The 25,605-nt window shown below is 49.5% G+C and overlaps 1 protein-coding gene across 2 annotated transcripts in view; it reads left to right on the top strand.

Moving 5' to 3' along the window:
- Window positions 1-25,605, top strand: part of HMGXB4 (HMG-box containing 4) — a 402,840-nt gene that overhangs the window by 171,173 nt on the left and 206,062 nt on the right. For both annotated transcript variants that reach the window (XM_078684139.1, XM_078684137.1), the window contains exons 2-3: window positions 311-386; window positions 1,497-3,118. In XM_078684139.1, the coding sequence (XP_078540265.1) occupies window positions 1,544-3,118 (1,575 nt within the window). In that variant the 5' untranslated portion in view covers window positions 311-386; window positions 1,497-1,543. The remainder of the gene's footprint in view (window positions 1-310; window positions 387-1,496; window positions 3,119-25,605) is intronic.

Below are 25,605 nucleotides of genomic sequence, written 5' to 3'. Positions count from 1 at the left end.
CTCTTTGCTTCAGTTCAAACATTAACCCCCGCTGTTATAAGTGGCCCATCAGAGGCAGCCATTGCTGTGGATTATCGTAGAAAAACCTTGCCCACAGGAAAGGTGAGAGAGGAAAGCCAGCGAGAGAGTTAAAATGGTCCATGGGAACAAATTAGGAGGGGACTGAGGCTCCTCCTCCCAACTTCAACCACAAGAACCTTCTCTTCCTTTTCTCTTGCCCCACCCCCCCATGGGATATGACCAGCGGGCCACCTTCGTCTTCCTCTGTGGTAGACCCAGTTGTCCTGACCAGTCTTTCCTCTGTTTCTAGGACGGTGATCTTTTCTTCCCGAGTCCTGAAGTGTCTCACAAGAAGAAGAAGAAATCAGATGACAGTGACTATGGAGGTAAGATTGAGCGAGGCCAGCCGCTGTACAGGGTACCAGACTACATTTCTCTCTTTCGTCAAAAGGGGTTATCCTGGGAGATACCAACTATTGAAAGGGCATGCAAACTGAACTGCCAACATGTACTGTCCACACTACTTATCGCACACAGGAAAGGCATGGACCCCACGTATGTGGGACATTATGTACTTTACATGGAGAGGGCCATTAAACATCCTCCCCTGCACTATCAAGCAGTTACCAAACTACCAGTCACATTAAATGGAGACAGTAGCCATTCTTTATTATAGCTTGGGAACACATTGGGCTTACCCTCTGTACACTGCAGCTTAAGAACACCATGTACAAATCAGGTACATTAAGTTAGCTGAAAGAGTATCAAGTCCATTAGGGAAATACATAAGGCATGGCATTGAAAAGAAATAGGGCAGGGTGCTTTAGCTTTTACAGTTAACTTGGTACTTATCCAGGTACTTATTTTTGATATGCATACCTTTCTACACACTCTGACCCCTTTTGGTGTCTGATTGAAGCTTTATAAATCCCCAAAATTAAATAAATAAGCTCTTCAGCAGAAGAGACAAAGTAAGGTTGTGTGACTCTTATATAACATTTTCTTATCTTTTGTTATTTTGTTGTTTTTTTTCTCCGGAAATGTCCTAGCTGTGTTGATTTTTTCAAAGAGAATCCTTAATTTTTTTGTACTCGTTTTGTAAATATACATGTAGAAAAACATAGTATTAATGTTATCATAAAGAGACTTTTGGTCAGCACTACATGTGTGTGCTACATGTGTGTGCTATACATTTTTGTAGTTTTGGGAGGTGTTTGCATCTTTTGATACAGACCTTGGAAAGGGTTGAAGAACTTTGATAAACGTTTTATCAAGCATCATTTGTAGACAGCTGTCATTTGCTTGCACTAATAATGATGTCAACCTGTTGCTTTTAGATGCTGTTGTCTGTATCATGTTTTTGAACTGTTACCATTTTCTTTTTTTTTAGGCTTATAATTAACCTTTTTTTTAAATGATATATGTGTGTCATTTGTTTTTCTAAAAAATGTACGGCCTGCCCTCTGAACATTGCTTTCCCTTTCGCTCTCTTGCAGATTTCTCACCCCCGGAGCCAGCGAAGAAGAAGAAAAATGTAGAGGTGATGAGCGTCCCCTCTGACATTTCTATAGATGTACTGAAGGCCGTTGCTGCTCCAGTAACTGCAGGCTCCAAGATGTCCAAGAAAGCAGAGAAGTCCCCCTCCAGCTCCTCATCTTCCTCTTCCTTCAGTCCTCCGGGGTACCTCTCCTACCCAGAAGGTAGGAAGGAACACAAGAAGAAGAAATCAAGCAGCAACCAGCATTCTCCAGTAGTAGCTGATGACATACTGCATAAGTCCAAGAAGCTGAAGACCCCCCCAGCGAGCACAGAGACATTGACCTTACGAGAGCCAGATGGCCTCAAGATGAAGTTGGTAGTCTCCCCAAAGGAGGAGACTGTCCCACCACCTAAAAAAATCAAGAAAAACCCTCAGCCCACAGGGGATGAACCCAGCATGTTGTCTCTGTTAGCTGAGCCGACTGCACAGTTTCATAAGTCTTCGCGGAAGAAGATCAAGCTAGATCCACAGTTGATGCCACCACTACAACAAGCGGATAGCTACAGGCGTGAGGGAGAGAGAGGGAGCCAATCACAATTGGAGATGCCTACGCTAGAGCCTCTAGACACAGGCTCTTCATCGGGTGGGGAGCAGGATGCTGGAGAGCTTGTGATTGATGACTCCTCCCGAGGAGCCAAGAAGAAGAAAAAATCAAAGAAGAGTAAGAAGAAGAAGGACAAAGAGAAGCACAAGGAGGACAGACACAGGGTCGACAAACATAAAGACGAGAAACACAGGGAGGACAAGCATAAGGAAGACCGACACAAAGAAGAGAAACGCAAAGACGACAGGCATAAGGATGACAAACGCAAAGAAGATAGACGCAAGGAAGACAGACATAAGGAGGACAGACATAAGGAGGACAGACATAAGGAGGACAAACCTAAGGTGGACAAACCTAAGGTGGACAAACCTAAGGTGGACAAACCTAAGGTGGACAAACCTAAGGAGGACAAACACAAGGAGGACAAACACAAGGAGGACAAACACAGGGAGGACAAACACAGGGAGGACAAACACAAGGAAGACAAACACAAGGAAGACAAACACAAGGAAGACAAACACAAGGAAGACAAACACAGGGAGGACCGACACAAAGAGGACAGACACAAAGAGGATAAACACAAAGAAGACAAACACAAAGAAGAGAAGCGAAAGGAAGAAAAACGTAAGGAGGAGAGGCACAGAGAAGACAAACATAAAGAGGACAGACACAAGGAAGACAAACACAGAGAGGAGAAACACAAAGAAGATAAACACAAGGAGGAGAAACACAGGGATGAGAAACACAAAGATGAGAAACACAAGGATGAAAAGCGCAAAGAGGACAAACACAAAGACAAGAAGCATTCCAAGCCCAAAAAGGTTCTGGGTCAAGTCACCGGTGAGGCAGGAAAGGAGGCAATGGTGCTCAGTGCACAGTCGCCAGTAAACAGCATGCCCTTCAACGTGTCACCACAGATGCTCCCACCTCCGCAGGCAGCTCCCCCACCTCCTGTTTTCCACACAGATGCACAGAGTGAGAAAAAGAAGAAGAAAGAAAAGGAGAAAGAGGAAAAAACTGAGAAACTGGAGAAGGTAAGTGCGTGTGTTTTACAGCATCTGTTTGCGTCAGATGGAGATGTAGAGAAAGATGATGGAGTCATATGAAGATGCTTCTTAGTAGAACCCTATCCCTGCCACTGGTAACTTTCTCCCAGTTTTACTTTTCTGACCTGTGGATTCTCTGGAGCTCAAACAGACCATTTCACTAACTGGAACTCTACCTTTTTATTTTTATAGATGTAGTTATCTCCATATTGATTAATCTGAGGTTCAATCAATTTCAGCTTTATTCGATCATTCTTAGGTATGATCATAGAAGTACAGAAACAACAATACATTTAAAAGGGAAAAACAATTCTCTTAAATAAAATATGGTAACTATTTCATCTGGTTTCTTATAGAAAGAAGTTAAAAATCCTACAAAGTTTCAGTTTATAAGTACTAAAATCTGCGATGGAATGCAACTGATTTACAGCCGCAGCAGACAATGTAGCCTTCTCAAAAATGTCCATTCATGTATAATATCTTCTATGACATTTTAACATACTGAGGAGTTTGCTACTGCCAAACAATACTGGACACTGTTTGAAAGTGGAGACTGAAATCTATTGACTAAAATTATTTCTCACCCGAAATAAAAAATGATATACCGCTAAATAGGAAAGCATGCTCCCTATACTTTGTTTCTTCTATTGCAACAGTAGGACATTCCTCAAGGGAAGTCTTCAGGATTATGAAGTGCCTCCTTTCTTTTTTGTGTAATTCCCTCTCCTTGGTGTTTTAAGACAGAATTTAAAAAACTTAATAGACCTTTAACTCAGAGACACGTTGTTGTTTTAAGATCAAATCTCTTTTATTGGCAGATCAGAAGAATGATCACATACACTGTAAGCCACCTACAACTCAAACCGGGCCGGCCGCAAGGTTTAATTGCATACAGGCGAACAAAGCCATACTCATCAAACTATGTACTCGTAATGTAGCCACGGTAATACACAGCTTGCCGCCTATAACCCAGTATGGGCCGGACGCGCTTAGTGGACAGGGGATTAAGAGCCAGTGAAGACTCGTTAAGATGTGCAATGCACTTAATGTTCAGTTTCGTCTCAACGCTTCTTCCTCGTGGTGTTGCTGAGTGTAGCAATGCGCTATGCATGCCAAAGAATAACAGTGAAAACAAGGAAAGGAAACTAACCCAAGTTTAACAGACTCCCATTAAACCCCCCCACCCTTTCACTTTCCAACCAGGACCATCCTGCAAATGTCCCTAGCTCAGCTAGTGTTTGCTAGGAGTCCGTTAATTCACACTGCCCCTGGCACCTCTTGCTCACAGGGCAGTAGCCAGAGGACACACAGGTAGGATGGGCAAGTCAAACGTCAAGATACGCTTTATTCGATTTAAAAGTGTTAAATCATAAAAGCACACTACATTAAAAAAAAGAATATATCGTTTCATATATATATATATATATATATATATATATATATATATATATATATATATATATATATATATATATATATATATAATTTTAATAATTCAATAGGAAGGGCATAAGTTAAAATTGCAAGACGATGACTTAGAGCTGATTACTTACACAAACATGTCATACATAACATTCGTAAACAGTTAAGAAGGGAGGTGGCCTTACATGGTTTTCCTGAATCTGACCACCCCTTTCAAATACCTAGCTATATGATTAGTTAAAATTACTTCATCTAAAAGTTGGAGCTTAAGAAAGGCTGGCCGACCTTGTGTCAGACCTAGTACTTTTAAAATAGTCAAAATTCATATTTTTCTGATTAAAGTATAGAATTTACAAAAGAAGATGGAATGAATTGTAGACTGAGCAGACATGTCATCACAGGGGCATGGACATAGAGAACGTTACCAATCATTCATCTTAGGGAAGGTGACAATAATGTGAAAATGCGTAAGCCCGTCATAATTCACCAACTTTTTTTTATCAAGTAGGGTTGTATCCCTGGTTGAGTCAAAAGTAATTGGTTTGCTCTGACAGATGGTTTCATAATGTTAATAGACCGTCTGTTCGACTCCAGGTGATTGATACAGGTTGATTTTAATTCCTTCCTTGAAATATGATTCAGACTGTCTGGATTAGAAAAGTACTCTGGGCAGCCTATGTCGTTCATAACATTTTTAACATATTCAAGCCAAGAAATGCAATGTACCCCTTGCAGGTTCAAACAATCCTTCATCACGTCCCGGTTAAGACCAGTTGCAGTACTTGTCTAAACCTTGTGCCATAATAGGATCGGCTGGATTTTAATTAAGTCGGATAGAAATAACAATCCCAGTTCGGCATGACAAAAGTATGTGGCTATGCTATTCGGAGCAGATAAAAGATATTTTAAAAACCTGCTCTCGACTTGCTGCATGGGATCTACATTGGCATGGCCCCAAATGCCAGCTCCATACCTTGCAATTGAAGTACATTTAGCTTTGTAAATTATCAACAAGTCATTAATGAAACTCTTTCCTAGTTTCCTAGCAAAATTTATCAAGGCACCTATGGCTTTAGCAAATAACAATTTTCTAGTGTTGATGGCTTTTGTCCAAGATCCCCTCCTTTCAAAGACGATTCTCAAGTATGAAAAGTAATTGGCGAATTCTAGTTTTTTATTATGTATAAAAATGTCTCTACATTAAACGTTGGGCTTACTGCATTTCATGACAAATGTTGTAGCGATGTTTACCTTAAGGTCTAATCTAGACATATAAGATACAAAGCTCGAAACCATTTTCTGCTGGCCTATTGGCGTTCGTGACAGAAGGACGGCATCGTCCGCATATAATAATGCCCCAATTAGCCGTTTGCCAATTTTAGATATGTCTTGACATTCCCTTGTTAAGGTGGCACTCAAGCTGTTTATATAGAGGGTAAAAAGGAGGGGGGCTAACACGCCCCCCTGCCTTACCCCCTTCCTATCAGGGAAGTTATAACTGAGTTCACCGGCTTTCCCATAGCGGACAGTTGGCCGAGCATCAAGGTAAGATTGTTTTAAGAAGTTAATAAGAGGCTTTTCCACCCCCATAGACTCTAGTATACACCATAACTTCTGATGGTTAACACAATCGAAAGCTGAGCTCTGATCGAAAAAACACAAATGGAGGCTCCCACGTTTGGCCTGAGTGTATTTTCCCAGAATGAGGCTTAGAGTCAAGTCTTGTTCCACGGTACCCAGTCCTTGACTGAATCCATACTGTAACTCAGAAATTACGCCTGATTCCTCTGCCCACATCTGCAATCCGTTTAGAATAGTACTCCAAGCCATTTTCACAAGAGTATCCAGAAGAGATATGGGTCTATAGCAGACGGGTCGTTACGATCGCCCTTTTTAAAAAATCGGGACAAGTATAGACTTCGTCCAGGTTGGGGTAAAGCCTTGTGTGCGGCAAGCCCTTAAGACAGTGGTTCCCAAACTGTGCGCCGCGGCACCCCAGTGCGCCGCAATGAGGTGCCAGGGGCGCTGCGCGCACAATGTGGGATATTGCAGCCACATACGGGGGAGTAAGTAATGCCTCCTTCATCATCCTGCAATGTGCAGCTAATTCTTACACGCGTACGATGTACGTCCGCGTGTAAGAATTAACTGCAGCATGGAGTATAAGTCAGTGTTAAAAGTAGTTGTTGTTCACATTGTTTGTTTGCATCCAAGAGACTGCACATTCTCACGGAAAGTGACAGAGAATCAAAGAGCTGAGAACCAGCGGCCCACTTGGCTGTTGAACAGCAGTTATAATTCTGCCCGTGCCCTGCCTTTCACCCTGTCTGCTCGCTCGGACTCCGGTGCCTTGGCACACACCTTGTGTGCCAGCTGCCATTGCTTGGTACAGGTCAGCAGCCACATCATTTACTTATTTCGCCTTTGACTCGAGCACAGTAAAGAACATGAACGGCAGTTTCGCATAATTACAGGCAGGCGCGCAACACCTATTGGACTCACGGGGCTTCAGCCCCCCCTCCAGTTGTGTGTGTCAGCCCAGGCTGACACAGCTTTGCGGGCTGCCGACTATCTAATTGCAGCCGCACCCGAGTACTTAATAGGTCTTTAAAAGACCATTTACTTGTTTTCACCCCTTCTTTCAGTCACTCTGTCTATGGTTGTGAGAATTAACCCCCCCCGCCCCCGAAATATTTTTCAGCCCTCCCCCCTCCGAAACTTGGCTCTAGTTGCCCGTCTGATTACAGGCATCCCTGTACTTACTATTTTATTATTGCCGTTTTGTTATTATTTGTGCGGAAAATTTATTAGGCCCTGGCGGCAAGACGGCTCAGTGAGTTGAACGATTACTAATGTTATCTTTAGTATTATGCAGCTCACACGCTCGAAGGCCCACAAAGCCAGCTCTGGCTTCTATCCTATTGATGTCTATTAGGGCTTTTGTTTAAACTTCCTAGAAACAGCATCGCGGCATGAACTCCAGCTCTCATGGCTGGTATTAGTTTTTTTTAAATTCTTTTTATTGAGCATTTGCAGATCTTGAAAGCAACAATTACATCGCGAGATCAAGTGAAAAGTACAGTAGGTACGTGCAATGCGGCGATGTTGCTTGATAATGCAAAAAGGATGCAATTTTCTTTTTAACATTACTAACATAACATAGGTGTTCGTCAGTGTGATTATTAATGAAATCAATCTTAGCAGCATTAGTATGAGAAAACGTAAATACATCATTGCGCTCTGCCAGGTCAGGAATGGCAATCAGGCAGGGCTATAGTACGATGTCACCAGTCTGAGGGAGGACTGCAACTCAATTAGTGTAGCGACTTTCAGTGCCCCAGGGTTACGCACCAGTAATCCCGATTACCCCGGCATCTACACAAGCCGCGACATTGTCTCGCAGTCCCATTAAAGCACTGACAGAAGCACAACAACAGGTTAGGAGTGCACAGCCGGGCTCCCAGGAGCAGTCACGGGTGGAGACGGTCTGTCACGTGACCATTGCAGGAAGGGTTCCCAAATGTCTCTTGGGCGTGCATTTGACGGCATCAATTCCCAGTAGGAGCCCAGCTGTGCGTGTCCGTATGTCACATCAGATAGCCAGTCATTGAACTATGGTTTAGTTTTACGGCCCCAGGTAATGGCAACCTGCCTCTTGGCATATAGCAGCAGCAGTGCATGGAGCTTTCGGCTCTTAGGCGCAGTGTCCGCAACCCAGCCCAGAACCCCCAGGAGCGGAGATGGAGCATCAGCCCTGTCTAGGATTTGATTAATAGCATCAAATATTGCAGTCCAGTACTCAAAGAGCGCCGGGCAGTGCCAAGCCACATGTAAAAATGAAGCACCTTCTGCACCACACTTCCAACATTTGTCATCTTCCCTGAGGCCCATGCGGTGGAGAGAGGTCGGGGTGCGGTAGAATCTATGAAGGAATTTGAAGTGTACAAGTCTGAGTTTATAGTTTGGGGAGAGCGCCAGCAGTTGCCCACAGCAGAAAGACCACTGCTCGTCAGTCAGAGGCTCTTCCAGCTCACCACTCCATAATTGCTGCGACCTGGGCACCACTAAGGGGGACTGTTCCTGCATGGAGTTGTACAGCCTTGACAGAAGTTTTTTGCGGGATGCTCTAGCTAGTATGTTTTGCAGCGCCAGCAAATGTGGTGGCTCCTCAGGGAAGCGATCCCAGAGTGCCCTGCATGCAGATCTGAGCTTGTGGTGTGTAAATTTGTCAGTAAAAGACACCGGGTTTTCTACCGTCTCAGTGGGCAACTCCAGGAATGCACCTTCCGGGTATATGTCTGCGAATGTGCGCAAGGTGGTGCCAGCAATGGAGATCTCGCCGCCGCTGACCTCTAGGCATGGAAGCATGGGGTTCTGTTTGAGGGGCACCGCGGGCGCATACAGCAGGGGAATGGAGGTCCGTTTCAATAGCTCTCTCCAGGTCCAGCGGAGCATGTCCGCTGTGTTGATATCCTGTGAGGGCCTAGGAGCTTTGTGGTATAGGGCCACGCTGAGCGGAAGCGGAGAGACCATGTCGATCTCCACTGCCACATGTAAGGTGTGGGGTAGGCCCAAAAATGTAAGAATCGGGCCTGTGCGCAGAGTGCGTATAAATGCATGTCTGGTGCTCCCAAACCTCCCTGTCGCAGTGGAAGTGTTAGCAGTGCCCATGATACCCTGGCCTGACTCCCTGCCCAAACAAGTGCCAACAAATTGGAGCGTAGGCGCGCAAAAAAGTGTTGCGTCAGTGGAATCGGCACATTGGCAAATAGGTAGAGGAACTTGGGCAACACAATCATTTTTGCAAGTGCAATTCTACCCGCTAAAGAGAGGGGAAGCTTGGACCAGATTGCTACTTTGCCTTCCAGCCAGGTAACCGCTCTGCCAAAGTTAAGGTTCCAGATCTCCTGTATCTGTCTGCTAATCCAAACTCCCAAGTATTTCACTTCGTCTGCTTCCCATTTTAGGGGATAGTCTGAGTTTACCTCTGTGGTGCTATCGGTGAGAGGAAATATAACCGACTTAGACCAGTTTATGGAGATGCCGGATAAACCCCCAAATTTAACAAACTCTCGTAGTAACGGATTAAGGTTCTCATTGGGATTGTTTACATACAAAGTCACATAATCAGCGTATAGGGAGATGAGTAGGCTACGGGAGCTTAATGCAATGCCCCTTGCTGTGTGGTGCTGTCTAATCCTAGCAGCAAGTGGCTCCATAGCGATGGCGAATAGGAGGGGGGACAGTGGACAGCCCTGTCTAGTCCCCCTGGAGATTGGAAATGAGTCAGAAATCATGCCATTTAGTCTTATCCTGGCTCTGGGGGCAGTATATAGTAAGCGAATCAGATTTATGAATAGTGGACTGAATCCCATGCGCACCAGTATGGTAAACAGGAACGACCACTCAAGGGAATCAAAGGCTTTTGTTGCATCAAGAAACAGCACAGCAGCCTGTGTGTCCGGGTGGAGGTAGTGTAATGCAGAAAAAAACGTACGTAGAATATGTGTGGTGGAGCGGCCCGGTATGAACCCTGACTGATCTGGTAGGGCAACGAGCGGGAGTAAAGGCTGGAGGCGATCTGCTATTATCTTGGCGTAGATCTTGACATCCACATTAATTAAAGATAGGGGGCGATAAGAGTCCATACATTTATCATCTTTGTCAGGTTTAAGCAGTGTGACAATAAGGGCCTCCCTCATCGAGTCCGGCAATATCCCTACTTCTTGCGCTTCAACAAACACAGCGTGTAGGCGAGGAGCTAGCTCTTCTGCATACGTTTTATAAAAGGCTGCCGTGAGTCCATCCGGACCCGGCGCCTTGTTTAGTGGTAGAGCTTTGATGGTGGTTGCAATCTCCTGCACTGTTACGGGGCGGTCCATATACTGCCTGTGTGCGTTGTTAAACCACACAAGCGCTATAGATTCCAAAAAGGCCTCAAGGGCCTCCCCCGATGAACTGTGTGTGGATTTGTACAGTGTAGCATAGTATGTGGCGAAGGACTGTAGTATCTCCTGCTGGTCTGTCAGCGTCCTCCCTGTGCTGTCAACTATAGTGTGCACCCGTGTGGGAGAGGGAGTGGATTTAATCATCCTGGCTAGTGTGCGGCTCGGTCTATCTCCTTCGCCATATCTGCGGGCCTCAGCTTGTTTCCCCAGAAATTTTAGTTCGCGCTGCGCCTCTTCAGCAAAATCTAGCAACTTGGCCTTAATCTGCGCTGCCAGTGCAGGTGCCGGAGTATCACAGAATGACTGCTCTAGGACCTTCAGTTCACCCTCCATCGCTGCCAGTGTGTTCCTGATAGACTTCAAGACCCCAGCCCTGCGCGCAATACACTGCCCCCGTATCACCACCTTGAATGCGTCCCAGAGGACAGCATCAGTCTTGACCGAGCCAGTGTTAGTGGCAAAATAGTCAATAATGTCTTGTCTGATCTCTTCAGTGAAAGCAGCATCTTGGAATGCATCTGGTGGAAGACGCCAAATGAAGGCATTGCTCGGGATGCCTGGAACGTCTAGTTCTAGTAAACAGGGGGCATGGTCAGACAGGGACCGAGCCAGTATATCTACACGTGTGGTCCAAGTGGCTACGTCCGCTGAGACCAACCAATAATCCAATCTGGACCAGGCAGCATGGTGAGCGGATATACATGTACCACTCTCGCATCAGCGTTGCGGGCCCTCCATACATCAATAAGGGAACCCTCACATATGACATCTGTCAGTGCCTGGCGTGCATGTGGGTGCAGTTGTCTAGATGCGCCTTTTCTATCAAGTGCGTCCTCTAGCACTACGTTAAAGTCTCCACCCCATATGATAGTGGAACAGCCAGCAACATTAATCTTCGCCCAAACTTCTCTGAAAAACTCCGGGTCATCAACATTTGGTCCGAATATAGCAACCAGCACCACCTCTTTGCCCATCAAAACACCATGCAGTATGACATACCTGCCTGCCTCATCCATTAGTGCAGATTCCTCCCTCCAATCCACACCGCAGCGCATAAGAATGGCCACACCTCTGGCATAGTTGGAATAAATGGCCGAATACACAGATCCCCACCTCGAGTTTTTAAGCCTGGGAGAGCATGAGGAGTTGATGTGCGTTTCTTGTAGGAAACAAATATCTATGTTGTGTCTGAGTAGGTAGCTGTGCATGAGTCTGGATTTTCTGTGGTCACCTAGGCCCCTTATGTTCAATGTTAGAATTCTGGTCACCCCCATTGATTGCAATAACCAAGTACATGCCCGTATACCACACGACCCAGAACGCGCATTCTGATTGTCAATGTAACATGCTGAGTATAATACATCTGACGATACACCAAAGAACTCCCAGCCCAACGCCACCCTCCACCCACATCAACCCCCCAAACAGGTTGTGTCAAACCCCCCCCTAATGCACCCGGGGCGCACAAACAACAGAACAAAGTGGATATGGGAGTCACTCCTTGGTGGCGTGACATCTCGAGCGTACACCCCTGCTCACACAGGGTGGCTGCATACAGGAATGTTTTTCCCCAAACAGACAAAGTGCGGTCAAAATACAAGTTAACTTTGCAACCAGACAGTTTGTCTACTTCTGCTACGGCCAGTGAATTTTACTCAACATCACTCATTTGATTATCAGTTTCCGCTCCAGCGTGAGTTTGTCTTTTGGCCCTGGGAAGACAGATGTGTTTTGCAAATTTTAAGGCCGATCCTGCATCTAGAAAGTGATGTGTCGTGCCTTCATACACAACACGCAGTTTGGCTGGGTACATGAGGGAGTATGGGATCTGAGCCTGGAGCAGCAGTTTCTTAGCAGGCAAAAACTCCTTGCGTGCGGCTTGTACAAGCGGTTTGAAATCTGGAAAAAAGGATATATTGTTCCCTTTGTGAGTTATTGTTGGACCCGGTCCTTTGGGCAGGTCTACCCCGTGACTTTTTGCTTTTTCCTAGCCTGTTTTTGGAACCTGGATTGGTGATTGTAGGCCTCTGCGCACTTTTTCACTGTGGTACAGTGTAAAGTGCGTGTGCTTTCTGTGTATGGATGGTGAGTGACCTGCCCTCCCATAGGAATGACTGGGAAATATGTATGCCCATGGTAGATTCCTGATGCGTGGGGAGTGCAGGGTCGAGTTTGATATGTGTGAACTCGTGAGAATGAATGCTGCAAAATGATGTATGCAGCATGACTGTGTCTAGTCTAGAAGTACCACTTTTGGAAGTTGGCATAATTGTGTAAGTTGGTGCTAGCGTGTGATTGGCTGGTGAGTCTGCCCAGGCATGCCTGGGCCTGTTGGTAGATGGACTGTCTGGTTTGAGTAGAACAGGGTCTGCAGGGTCCGCAAGGCCCCGGAGGAGGGGGTAGATGAAAGGCCCCTCTGCTGTCAGGGATGGGAGGAAAGAGCATCTGGTGGTGCCGGGCTGTGCCTGTCGCCCACCCTGCTGGCTCTCCATCCTGGCGGCCTACTGTCACCTCTGGCCCTGAAGCTGTCAGGGAGACGTAAACCAGAAACATTCCAGTACTCAGGGCCCCTTGCACGAAAGCTTCAAAGTACTTCAAAGGCATTTCTGTGTATAAGAAGGGACGGTGTCTCCTTCCAAAATGTTCTTGTCTTGTTCTTACTTCGGACTGGAATCTACCAGGGGCGGGCGCTGCCCAGCCCCTGGATGCCTGGACCTCGGGGGGACCCCTCTGCCTGTCCTGGAAGGATGGGGGACTTTGCTTTACCCTGGAGGGACTTTGCTGCATCCCCCTGAAGGACTTGGCTGGACTTGTCCCGGTAGCGCTGAGGGAGCGCTTCATCTGCATCTAGCGCTGAGAGAGCGCTTTATTGCCTTCCAGCGCTGGGAGCGCTGGACTTGTCCTTCATAGCGCTGAGAGCGCTTTATTTCCTGCCCATGGCGCTTTGGTTGCACTTCTAGTGCTGGAGCGCTTTGTGTGCCTCTATAGCGCTTGGAAGCGCGTTGCTGCTGGAGGCCGGCGGCGGATCGGCGCGGGAGCCCACTCCGCTTATTTTTCCGACTTGGGTTTGCCCAGTTGTTTAGGTGATTTACGAGTGCCCACCTCGCGATTGCTGCCCGCCTGCCTGCCTAGCGAGGGCCGCCGCGCTGCCCGCGGCGACCCGGAAGTACCTGGCCGGCCGGCCAATCCCTGCGCGGCCAGCCGGAAGGCCCGCCCCGCAGCCTGTGAGGCGGGAGGAAGAGGAGGAAGGCGCGAGGGAGATGGCGGCCGATGCCGAGAGGGGAGAGCCTGGGGGCCCGAGGCGCATTGTCGGCGCCTGCCCCAGGAAGACGAAGGAGCCGCGATGGGATTGGCCCATCGCTCGTGACCTGCAGTGAGAGGAGGCGGAAGGCGCCGAGACGCATGGCGGCCGGTGAACAGGGCTCCCGTGTGCCGAGGGAGCCCTGCCACGGGAGAAGAGACTGCCCGGGAGCCTGGCTGGCTCCACTCTGCGTCCCGGTCCCGAGACGGGGGACCGGGCCAAGCGAGGAGAGTCTGCGAGGAGCAGGAGCTCCTCCGTTGCCGCCGAGCCCTGCCCCCGCCGCGCAGGAGACCCGGTGAGTCTGGGCGGAGGGCTGGGCAGAGTGGGGAAAGCTCCGTGCGGTGCCGGTCAAGGCGCCGAGTAAGGGCGGCCCCGTTGGCAGTGGGTCGCCCCAACGCATTGCAAAGCCTTCAAGGGCGGCCCCAGTTGGCAGTGGGTCGCCCCAACGCGCCTGAGCCTAGAGAGGCTCAGAGGGGCCGCCTTATGTTTACGAGCCCGTTTGGCTCCCGAGAGGGCCATATTCGAGAGGGGGGCTTCGGGGCATATTTTCGGTGCTCGTCCCCTCCTGCCCCTGAGTGTGAGGGCTAGAGTCCGGTGAGGCTCATGGGGGCATCTGTGTTTTAAGAGCCTGTGTGGCTCCAACGGTTGGCATCATTGCTTTAGAGCCTTTGAGAATCCAACGTCTGGGGCATGTGTGTTATGCCCAGAGCCTGTGTGGCTCCAGCAGTGGCGCAGTTGGCGCCGAAGGGCCAGTGAGGGCCCTGGCTCAGTTCTGTTGTTCTCCAGGTGCCCAGCACTTAGTGGGCACCTGCTACGTTTAGGCTTTTTGGTACTTTGAGACTGGCGCTGCATGGCAGCGCACCCTGACACTGAGACTCAGGGCGTCTGAGCCCCAACAAGGCCATTGGCCTAGGGACTGCCACAGGTGGTGGCTTATGTGAGTTTGTGCGCAATCATATGGTTATTGCACCTCTGAATGTGATTTCTTGCATCATGTGTTATTCCTGCACCTCTGAAGGTTTTTAGGCCTCATGTGATTTTTGCGCTATTGTATTACTTTGACACCCCTGAATGTTTCATGCATTATGTGTCTTTCTCTTCTTGCGCTACACCTCTGAATGGTTAGTCATCATGTGTCTTCTTGCGCTGCACCCCTGACTGTATTTTAATTGCATCATGTGCTCTGTCCTGAACACCGCTGAATGTGTAGGTCTATACATCATGTGTTTTCTTTCTTTACTACTCCTCTGAATGTATATTCATGCATCATGGGTAGTGTGTTTTGAGCTATACCCCTAAGTGGATTTCATCCTTAGGTGGTTGTTCTTTCTAGTACAGGTGGTCCTAGTGAGGTCCTGGGTACCTGCGTGACATGCTCCTAAGGTGTTTAGGGTTGCGTAGTATGTACTTACCTGTTCCCAGTAGTTACTGGGTGTGATCTATAACTGTTACTTTGTGTTACGGTGAAGTTTATATACTTTTATTCTGATTTCTGACAAGTATTTCTATATCTGCAAAGTGTTGATTCAGACAGTGGCCCATGTGGCCCTGTCTTGTAAATAATCCCTTGTGAATACTGCCGTGCCAGTTGGCACAATGTACATGTGTGATTTCTATCTGATATGTTTTGACAATACAAAAGTTATTTTAATATAACCTTGTGTGGAGTCTCTTTTGTGGTGGGCCTAGTATGTTGTTGCTGTCGTGCGCTGACGCAAATGCTTTACACATCGCCTCCGAGTTTAGCCTAGACTGCCCGCGCCATGCTACCTAGAGGGCGAGCAGGGGTTATCTTGGCGTGTGACTTCCTTGCCCTGACTGGAATGGTGGTTTCTGCCTGGCTTTGGCATCAGCCTTAGCCTACCAGAAATAGCCGGTTTCCAACATTGGTGTTTCAGCGGTGCGGATTTGGACTTGCATTTGCCCAGTGCCATAGCGACAACTGGCTACATTACAAAAACTCTGCGTTTTTCAGATAGTCACATATTTGGGATTATTGTTTTTGATTTTATTTTTCCTCAAAAGTGTCATTTTCAGATGGTGTTCCTGCGCTTTATGTTTAGTGGCAGATGAGAGAAAATGACAGGGCGGGACGCCAGTAGATAGGGGAGGTTCCCATAGGTTAGGAATCCCTTGCTGGGTCCAGTGTCCAATTCCCGTTCCTGTCCCTGTGCGGGTAGATGGAAGAGAGGGAGGGTGGAGGAGAAATTGCTTGCTCAGGAGGGTGGTTATTCCCTGAGTGTAGTGTGTGTGTCTGGATTCCCCAGTATGGTAGGATCCAGTGGTGGCAGCTTAAATGTGTCCAGTGCGTGAATTCCCATTCCCAGTTCCCAGAGTATGGTGCCTGGTGCTCAGTAAGAGAGTGACAGGTTGAGAGTCAGAGGCAGTGAGGAACTGTCTCACCAGTCTGGAGGGGGAGTGTGTGGATGAGTGGTGTCTTGAACTGGAGGAGTTCGTGTGAGTTTTTTTGTAAGGAGCTTGCACGTGAGGTATACCTCTGGTGGTGTGCAGGACGTCCTGCAGAGGCATTGGACAAGAAGGTGGATGTCTGGCGGTGTGCTGGATGTCGTGCAGAGACATTAGAAAGTGATTCTAAAAGTAGTGGCTTGTGTATCTGATGATCCTGTGTAGGTGAAGAGGTTCATGTGTAGCCCAGCTATGTCCCATTAGGATGATAGGGGTGTAGGGGCTCACGTCCTGTCTCAGTGGAGGCGGAGTGAGTGTGGGACGGTGTGTCCCACGTTGGCCCGAAACCCTGTCTTGGGGCCTGGAGGGTTCCCTAAGGGAGCGCCAGGTCCGGGGCCTAGGCTGTACTTACAAGTCATTTGAAGAGGATCTTCATGTGTCAAGAGGACGGGGAGTTTCTGTAACCAGAACTCCGGCGGTCCTGGTGTTGGTAGTACCGCTCCTAAGTGGAGGGTGCAGAAGTCCTGGTTCGCTGGGCATTTGTCCGTCTAGAGTGCTTGACCATTTGTGGGGCCTCTGGAGGTCGTTCCCCGAGGAGGGGGGAGGCCAGGTTCAGGTTCAGCCTGACCTGGAGGAAAGGGCATCTGTAATCAGTGTCCTGACCGGTTGTTGGCTTCCAGGGGTACCGCTCCCAGGTGGGAGGGTGCAGAACTCTGGAGGGGGGTGCAGAGGGACGGTGTCCTTGCTTCTGACCCCGGTGGGAGGAAAGTGTGTTGCTGATACGCCGCTGGCGTGTGCTCTGTCTAGCCTGGAACATACTGAGAATCACTCTGTGATAGGGAGTACTGGAGGAAAGTGTGTTGCTGATACGCTGCTGGCGTGTGCTCTGTCTAGCCTGGAACATACTGAGAATCACCCTGTGATAGGGAATACGGGAGGAGAGTGTGTCGCTGCTACGCCGCTGGCGTGTGCTCTGTCTAGCCTGAGACATACTGTGCCTGTGATAGTGGAACTGGAAGGAGGTGCAGAAGGACGGTGTACTTCTGACCCCGGTGCAACTTAAGGGTGTAAATCCTAGGTTGGGAGATTAGGAAACTTCTAGGTCAAGAGGAGTCTCTACTAAGGTGGATCAGCTGAAGAGACTGAGGAGGCGGCCCTTGCTGTGTGTTCTGGGGCCCACCTGCAGTTTGTTGTTTCCACTAAGGTAGAGGAAAGGGGGCTTTGCTGTGTGCTGTGTCCCCCCACCTGCTTGAAGAGGGACTGGTGCTGTGTGCTTTGTACCTCAGAAGTGGAATCGTTTCCAGGTGATAGACCAGTGACGGAGTGAGGTCCTGATCTGGTAGGAGAGTTGTGTTCTGGTGAGTGCTTCGCTGTGAGGGTTATTCCTTCACCATGACTGGAAGCAAGGGTCCCTACTTGGTCTAAGGTACTTACCTCTGCCAACATGAGACCCCCAGTTCTAACATTGATGGAGTAGAGGTAGGGTGGGGCATGCTTGCCCGTGACCTCTAGTCAGCCGAGGGTGTGGTCCCTAGGTTGTAGGATCAGTGGTAGTGTAGCTACCCTGAGGGAGAGAGTGGAGATTGGCTATTGTGTGCCAGGGGCTTCTGCCCCCACTCTGTGGATTGGTTAGGACCTGTGATCTTTGGATGGCCTAGGGCCTGGTCCTGGCTGTGGATGACTAGTGTGTACCAGTGGGGTATCCTAGTGGTGTCAGAGAGCTTTTGTTGAGGGAAATCCCTGTGGGTTCCGAGTGGCGAAAAACTGTAAGGTGGCCCTGCCCTGCAGGCCCGTCTCCGTGGTTTTGTCGCCCAAAGCATTGAAGACCATCAGTGTATTGATTGGTCTACCCTGCGTTTTGGCTGGAAGGGGGATGTGTTGGACCCGGTCCTTTGGGCAGGTCTACCCCGTGACTTTTTGCTTTTTCCTAGCCTGTTTTTGGAACCTGGATTGGTGATTGTAGGCCTCTGCGCACTTTTTCACTGTGGTACAGTGTAAAGTGCGTGTGCTTTCTGTGTATGGATGGTGAGTGACCTGCCCTCCCATAGGAATGACTGGGAAATATGTATGCCCATGGTAGATTCCTGATGCGTGGGGAGTGCAGGGTCGAGTTTGATATGTGTGAACTCGTGAGAATGAATGCTGCAAAATGATGTATGCAGCATGACTGTGTCTAGTCTAGAAGTACCACTTTTGGAAGTTGGCATAATTGTGTAAGTTGGTGCTAGCGTGTGATTGGCTGGTGAGTCTGCCCAGGCATGCCTGGGCCTGTTGGTAGATGGACTGTCTGGTTTGAGTAGAACAGGGTCTGCAGGGTCCGCAAGGCCCCGGAGGAGGGGGTAGATGAAAGGCCCCTCTGCTGTCAGGGATGGGAGGAAAGAGCATCTGGTGGTGCCGGGCTGTGCCTGTCGCCCACCCTGCTGGCTCTCCATCCTGGCGGCCTACTGTCACCTCTGGCCCTGAAGCTGTCAGGGAGACGTAAACCAGAAACATTCCAGTACTCAGGGCCCCTTGCACGAAAGCTTCAAAGTACTTCAAAGGCATTTCTGTGTATAAGAAGGGACGGTGTCTCCTTCCAAAATGTTCTTGTCTTGTTCTTACTTCGGACTGGAATCTACCAGGGGCGGGCGCTGCCCAGCCCCTGGATGCCTGGACCTCGGGGGGACCCCTCTGCCTGTCCTGGAAGGATGGGGGACTTTGCTTTACCCTGGAGGGACTTTGCTGCATCCCCCTGAAGGACTTGGCTGGACTTGTCCCGGTAGCGCTGAGGGAGCGCTTCATCTGCATCTAGCGCTGAGAGAGCGCTTTATTGCCTTCCAGCGCTGGGAGCGCTGGACTTGTCCTTCATAGCGCTGAGAGCGCTTTATTTCCTGCCCATGGCGCTTTGGTTGCACTTCTAGTGCTGGAGCGCTTTGTGTGCCTCTATAGCGCTTGGAAGCGCGTTGCTGCTGGAGGCCGGCGGCGGATCGGCGCGGGAGCCCACTCCGCTTATTTTTCCGACTTGGGTTTGCCCAGTTGTTTAGGTGATTTACGAGTGCCCACCTCGCGATTGCTGCCCGCCTGCCTGCCTAGCGAGGGCCGCCGCGCTGCCCGCGGCGACCCGGAAGTACCTGGCCGGCCGGCCAATCCCTGCGCGGCCAGCCGGAAGGCCCGCCCCGCAGCCTGTGAGGCGGGAGGAAGAGGAGGAAGGCGCGAGGGAGATGGCGGCCGATGCCGAGAGGGGAGAGCCTGGGGGCCCGAGGCGCATTGTCGGCGCCTGCCCCAGGAAGACGAAGGAGCCGCGATGGGATTGGCCCATCGCTCGTGACCTGCAGTGAGAGGAGGCGGAAGGCGCCGAGACGCATGGCGGCCGGTGAACAGGGCTCCCGTGTGCCGAGGGAGCCCTGCCACGGGAGAAGAGACTGCCCGGGAGCCTGGCTGGCTCCACTCTGCGTCCCGGTCCCGAGACGGGGGACCGGGCCAAGCGAGGAGAGTCTGCGAGGAGCAGGAGCTCCTCCGTTGCCGCCGAGCCCTGCCCCCGCCGCGCAGGAGACCCGGTGAGTCTGGGCGGAGGGCTGGGCAGAGTGGGGAATGCTCCGTGCGGTGCCGGTCAAGGCGCCGAGTAAGGGCGGCCCCGTTGGCAGTGGGTCGCCCCAACGCATTGCAAAGCCTTCAAGGGCGGCCCCAGTTGGCAGTGGGTCGCCCCAACGCGCCTGAGCCTAGAGAGGCTCAGAGGGGCCGCCTTATGTTTACGAGCCCGTTTGGCTCCCGAGAGGGCCATATTCGAGAGGGGGGCTTCGGGGCATATTTTCGGTGCTCGTCCCCTCCTGCCCCTGAGTGTGAGGGCTAGAGTCCGGTGAGGCTCATGGGGGCATCTGTGTTTTAAGAGCCTGTGTGGCTCCAACGGTTGGCATCATTGCTTTAGAGCCTTTGAGAATCCAACGTCTGGGGCATGTGTGTTATGCCCAGAGCCTGTGTGGCTCCAGCAGTGGCGCAGTTGGCGCCGAAGGGCCAGTGAGGGCCCTGGCTCAGTTCTGTTGTTCTCCAGGTGCCCAGCACTTAGTGGGCACCTGCTACGTTTAGGCTTTTTGGTACTTTGAGACTGGCGCTGCATGGCAGCGCACCCTGACACTGAGACTCAGGGCGTCTGAGCCCCAACAAGGCCATTGGCCTAGGGACTGCCACAGGTGGTGGCTTATGTGAGTTTGTGCGCAATCATATGGTTATTGCACCTCTGAATGTGATTTCTTGCATCATGTGTTATTCCTGCACCTCTGAAGGTTTTTAGGCCTCATGTGATTTTTGCGCTATTGTATTACTTTGACACCCCTGAATGTTTCATGCATTATGTGTCTTTCTCTTCTTGCGCTACACCTCTGAATGGTTAGTCATCATGTGTCTTCTTGCGCTGCACCCCTGACTGTATTTTAATTGCATCATGTGCTCTGTCCTGAACACCGCTGAATGTGTAGGTCTATACATCATGTGTTTTCTTTCTTTACTACTCCTCTGAATGTATATTCATGCATCATGGGTAGTGTGTTTTGAGCTATACCCCTAAGTGGATTTCATCCTTAGGTGGTTGTTCTTTCTAGTACAGGTGGTCCTAGTGAGGTCCTGGGTACCTGCGTGACATGCTCCTAAGGTGTTTAGGGTTGCGTAGTATGTACTTACCTGTTCCCAGTAGTTACTGGGTGTGATCTATAACTGTTACTTTGTGTTACGGTGAAGTTTATATACTTTTATTCTGATTTCTGACAAGTATTTCTATATCTGCAAAGTGTTGATTCAGACAGTGGCCCATGTGGCCCTGTCTTGTAAATAATCCCTTGTGAATACTGCCGTGCCAGTTGGCACAATGTACATGTGTGATTTCTATCTGATATGTTTTGACAATACAAAAGTTATTTTAATATAACCTTGTGTGGAGTCTCTTTTGTGGTGGGCCTAGTATGTTGTTGCTGTCGTGCGCTGACGCAAATGCTTTACACATCGCCTCCGAGTTTAGCCTAGACTGCCCGCGCCATGCTACCTAGAGGGCGAGCAGGGGTTATCTTGGCGTGTGACTTCCTTGCCCTGACTGGAATGGTGGTTTCTGCCTGGCTTTGGCATCAGCCTTAGCCTACCAGAAATAGCCGGTTTCCAACAGTTATCTTTCCTTTCTCCCTTGCCAATCGAAGAACCAAATCCCTGTCTTGATAGTTAAGGAGTTTAGCAAGAATTGGTCTCGGTGGAGTGCCCGGCGGGGGCCACTTCCCCAGAGATCTGTGTGCACGCTCCACAGTGAATACCGGGGACAGGTGTGGATCAAAGAGTTCATGTAGAAGATCAGACACAAATGCCTCCATTTTCCCCATCGCCGTTGTTTCCGGTATGCCCGTAATACGGACATTACATCTCCGGGAACGCGCTTCAAGGTAATCTTCTTTAGCACAAAGTGTCTCGATGGTTTTTTCCAGGTTGGCGATGTGGGCTTTCGTGCCCTGCTGAAACTCGCAGCATTCCGTGTGTCTGTTCTCGAGGCTGTCTAGGCGGGTTTCATGGGCAGCCACCTGTGTTCTCACCCCCTCCAGCTGGGCCGCCATGTTGTCTAGTTTTGCGTCTATGCTTTTCAGGCTAGAGCGCACCTCCAGCATCAGGGCCGTTACATCAATGTCCGGAGTTGTCTGCTGCGGCGTTCCGCCAGATGCCCCGGCGTCCAGCTCAGCCTGCTTTGATGTCTTTTTTTGCTCAAATGTGAGCCTTGGTTGGCGGACGTCGCCTTTTCCCATGTTTAGGCGCACGCCACCCGATCTCTTCCGGGCTCAGAGGTCACAAATCTCCCCCTCAGATAGCAGGCAAACGGGAGCACTCACAAATTCGCGCAGATTTTAGGGTGATGGACCCACCAAGCGCCTCCGGTCCACCAACAATGGCCAGTGCACAAGAAGAAATATATTTAGCCTTAGGATAGTAGCAGCGCAGTCTGCGACCCGGTGTAGGCTGGATGATGGGTGGGAAGCAGCCGGCGGCCCGCTCAAGCCACATGGCCGAAACCACCTAGCCGGGGCGATCGGGTCGCGGCAGACTCCCAGGGGCCCAGTGCCTCACCCCTACACAGTGGACCCTCAGGGTGACTCTAGGCCGTAGGCGCACGCCGGCAGTTCATCCGGCCAGCAGGCACGATCACAAGCTGAGCAGCAGGGGGCCAGCAATGCACCGAAGTATTTCAGTGTGCCTAGGACCACACCGCGAGGTAGGCCCCAGCAGGCGCGCTCTTATTCTGGTACTGTACAGGAGGACATCAGACGATCTTGAGGCGGACTCCGCCGGGTCAGCCTGCAGGGCATCTTTCGCCCGATCCAAAATGGCGGCCGCCGTCGGATACATTTTTGGCTGTGTGTGGTCTCCGCTATGCATGCGCCGGCACCTCTATGCCCCTTATAGAGTTATTGGCAGTGTACTCTGCAGCGGCGCCTTACCCCACCAACAGTCGTGATTGTGTCGGGGCGTTTCTCGCTATGTCGCGCACACGTGGTTGGGCCTCTGGAGCCGGGCTCTCACGTAGTTCTCGTCTCCCGCCTTGCTCACCGGCGTCGCCAGAGGATGGCACGGGCTCCCTCCGGTCAGCGCATCCGGCTCAATAAATGTGTGAACCGAGCGTTCACGGGCACCAGGATTTCGGGTGACGGTACCTCAGGTCTTCCGCCGCAAATACAAGCTGGTTTCGTGGGTGTCTGTTGGGGAAACGAAGGATTTGCGCAGGATAAGTGATGCAGCCGGCGGAGCTCGCTTTTTAGGCGGCCATCTCGCTGCTCGTCCGGCCACACCCCCCTCATGGCTGGTATTTGGGCGCTATTATCACTGTCCGGGAGCCGGCGTCCCCTTCAACGGGGGAGAGGTCGGACTCTAAGGCCAATGCCAATAATTAGCTGCAGCATGCTAGCAGCTGCTAGCGAGTAATGGGCAGGGAGTGAGTGGGTATACGTAACATGTATAATATACGAAGCCCTCGCCTTGTGGGGGCATCTTCCGTCGTCGTGCCACCCTGGCAGCACATTTCTAACAGCAGCATCTTTTGTGCGCAGAACCACAGTCACTGTGCCAGGGATTCACTTTAATTATAGGCTGAGCACCGTATGTTCAAACTTTGTACAAATATCTTTAGTCACTATGCACCTTCTGTGCTAAAGTGCGCAACATGATTCGCGTGTTTTACAAGAGGTGAATGACAATTGCTCTGTATATGATTAAGGTTGGCGTAATATACACTTCTGAGGGTAAACATGGTGCATGACTCTGGCTGAGCGACAAGATCCTGTGGAAACCACAGATTCACAGGTAAAATAAAATGGTGGGGAGCCATGACCAACAGCCGGTTAGGTCAAGGGAGCCACAGGTCAAAAAAGTTTGGGAACCTCTGCCTTATGGCCATGGTTAGCAGAGGGCCCCACAACAAGGGGCAGGATTTATATAAGTCCACAGGTATACTATGTGGTCCCGGGGCTTTAGCTCCCCAGCGCTCGTTAATGGCTAGAATCACCTCGTCCACATTGAAGTCAGTAGCAATTGGGAGGAGACTCGAGGGTCCAATTCTATGGTCTTCATAGTGATGAGTGTCTTCATTATCACTATATAGCCTAGAAAAGTGGGTCACCCATTGGTCCTCCCCAATCGTTATTTCAATGCTGGGTATGTTTCTTGGGGCCAAAAACGGGGCATTCACGGCCTTCCAGAAACCTTTTATATCTTTAGTATTTGATGCTTGCTTAAGGGCCAGCCACAGTTCGGTTTTTATGGCCTCTTTTCGTGCTTTGAATGACATTTTATACACTGTTCAAGCCCTTTTTATAACTTCATGGTCTCTCTTTTTTTTACATTTTTTTTAATTTGTTTTTATTGGCATTTTCAAATATGAAAATATACAAACAAATAGTAATTAGAGAGAAAACAAAGAAAACAACAAAAACATAAAACATCGACCATTACACCACAGCATTCGCCCTCCCAACATTGTGTGAGTATATGGCAGCCCCTAAACTTGTGACGCATGTTACATCAAGGCTTACTCGCATTGATCTAATGGTTGCGATTTTAGGTAGTCAACTAGATACATCCAGTAGTCTTTGGGACGTGACCTGGCTGGGAGTTCTTCCTCATATGTCACCAGGGTGTCTTTGCAATATGTCAGGTCTTTGATCCATTGCCTCAGCGTTGGGCACCTCGAACCACCCCAGTTGATCGAAATTCTACGCTTTGCCAACAATAGTGCTATGACACAGAATTTACGTTTCCTTGCCCGAACATGAGGGACTATACCCAACAAACAGGTTTGTATCGTACATTCAATGTTAACATCCAACATTACACTTAAAGCCTCCGTCACCTGAACCCAGTAGCTCGCAACATTCGGGCAATTCCATGCCAGATGAATGAAGCCAGCATCTTCCATCTTCCATCTTTTACATCTGGAATCTGTACATAGACCATATCTATAGATCCTTTGTGGTGTGTAATACATTTGATGCAAGTATTTGTAATGGATTGTCCTCAAATTGCCATTTGGCGTTAACATATTGGTCAGCATACATGTGGTGGCCCATTCGTCTTCCGATAGTGGTGTGGTCAGGTCAGCATTCCATTTATTCCTCATTTTCTCAGTGTTACCCGCTATATCCTCCTGCAATCTAGTGTATAGTTTAGAAACGATATGGTTCGCAGTAGGTGCTGTCAGTATAAACTGCAAGGAGGACATCTGTTAGGGTTCTACAGGGAATGATGGGTATAGTTCTTTTATTGCCCTTTGAAGTCGGTAGTACGTAAAGTTGAACAGTAATGTTGGATTACTAATGTAGTTCAGACTCCCCAATGATCTAAATTGTCCCTCGGTATAGAGATCCCCCATTTTATCTATCCCCACCTGTTGTAACAGGTCCATGCCAACCTTTTCTTGGGTGACTGAGAGTGCCGGGTGATGTGGCAACGGTAGGGCAGGGGCATACAACGGCAGCTTTCCTGCTTTCTTGCCCATCAGGTACCAGGCTTGGTTAGTGGCGTCAATGGTGTTGATATCACGAGCGTGCAATGGGGGTAGTTAGTGTGGTAATATGGCCGACAGGGGTATAGTAAGCGCATCTCCAGTTTCAACAGCTACATGTGACATGAAGGGTATTTCATGATACCAGTAATGGGCGAATTGTGCCTGTGCACAGAGATAGTAGAGAAAGAAATCTGGTACTTTAAACCCCCGTTTGCAAGTCCAATCTGGCCTGTTTGCCTGCCCAGATAAGATTAAGCACCAATTTGTTTATGTTGCGGAATACTTCCTTTGGTGGCTTGATGGGAATGTTATTGAATAAATAAAGGAATTTGGGTAAAAGCACCATTTTGTCTATGGCAGTTCTGTCCGCTAGTGATAATGGCAATTTAGTTCAGCTGTT

Source organism: Lissotriton helveticus, chromosome 1_1 (assembly GCF_964261635.1).
Source record: "Lissotriton helveticus chromosome 1_1, aLisHel1.1, whole genome shotgun sequence".
NCBI lineage: Eukaryota > Metazoa > Chordata > Amphibia > Caudata > Salamandridae > Lissotriton > Lissotriton helveticus.
Note: the sequence above shows the minus strand (reverse complement) of the source record. Positions and strands in the feature narration are given on the sequence as shown.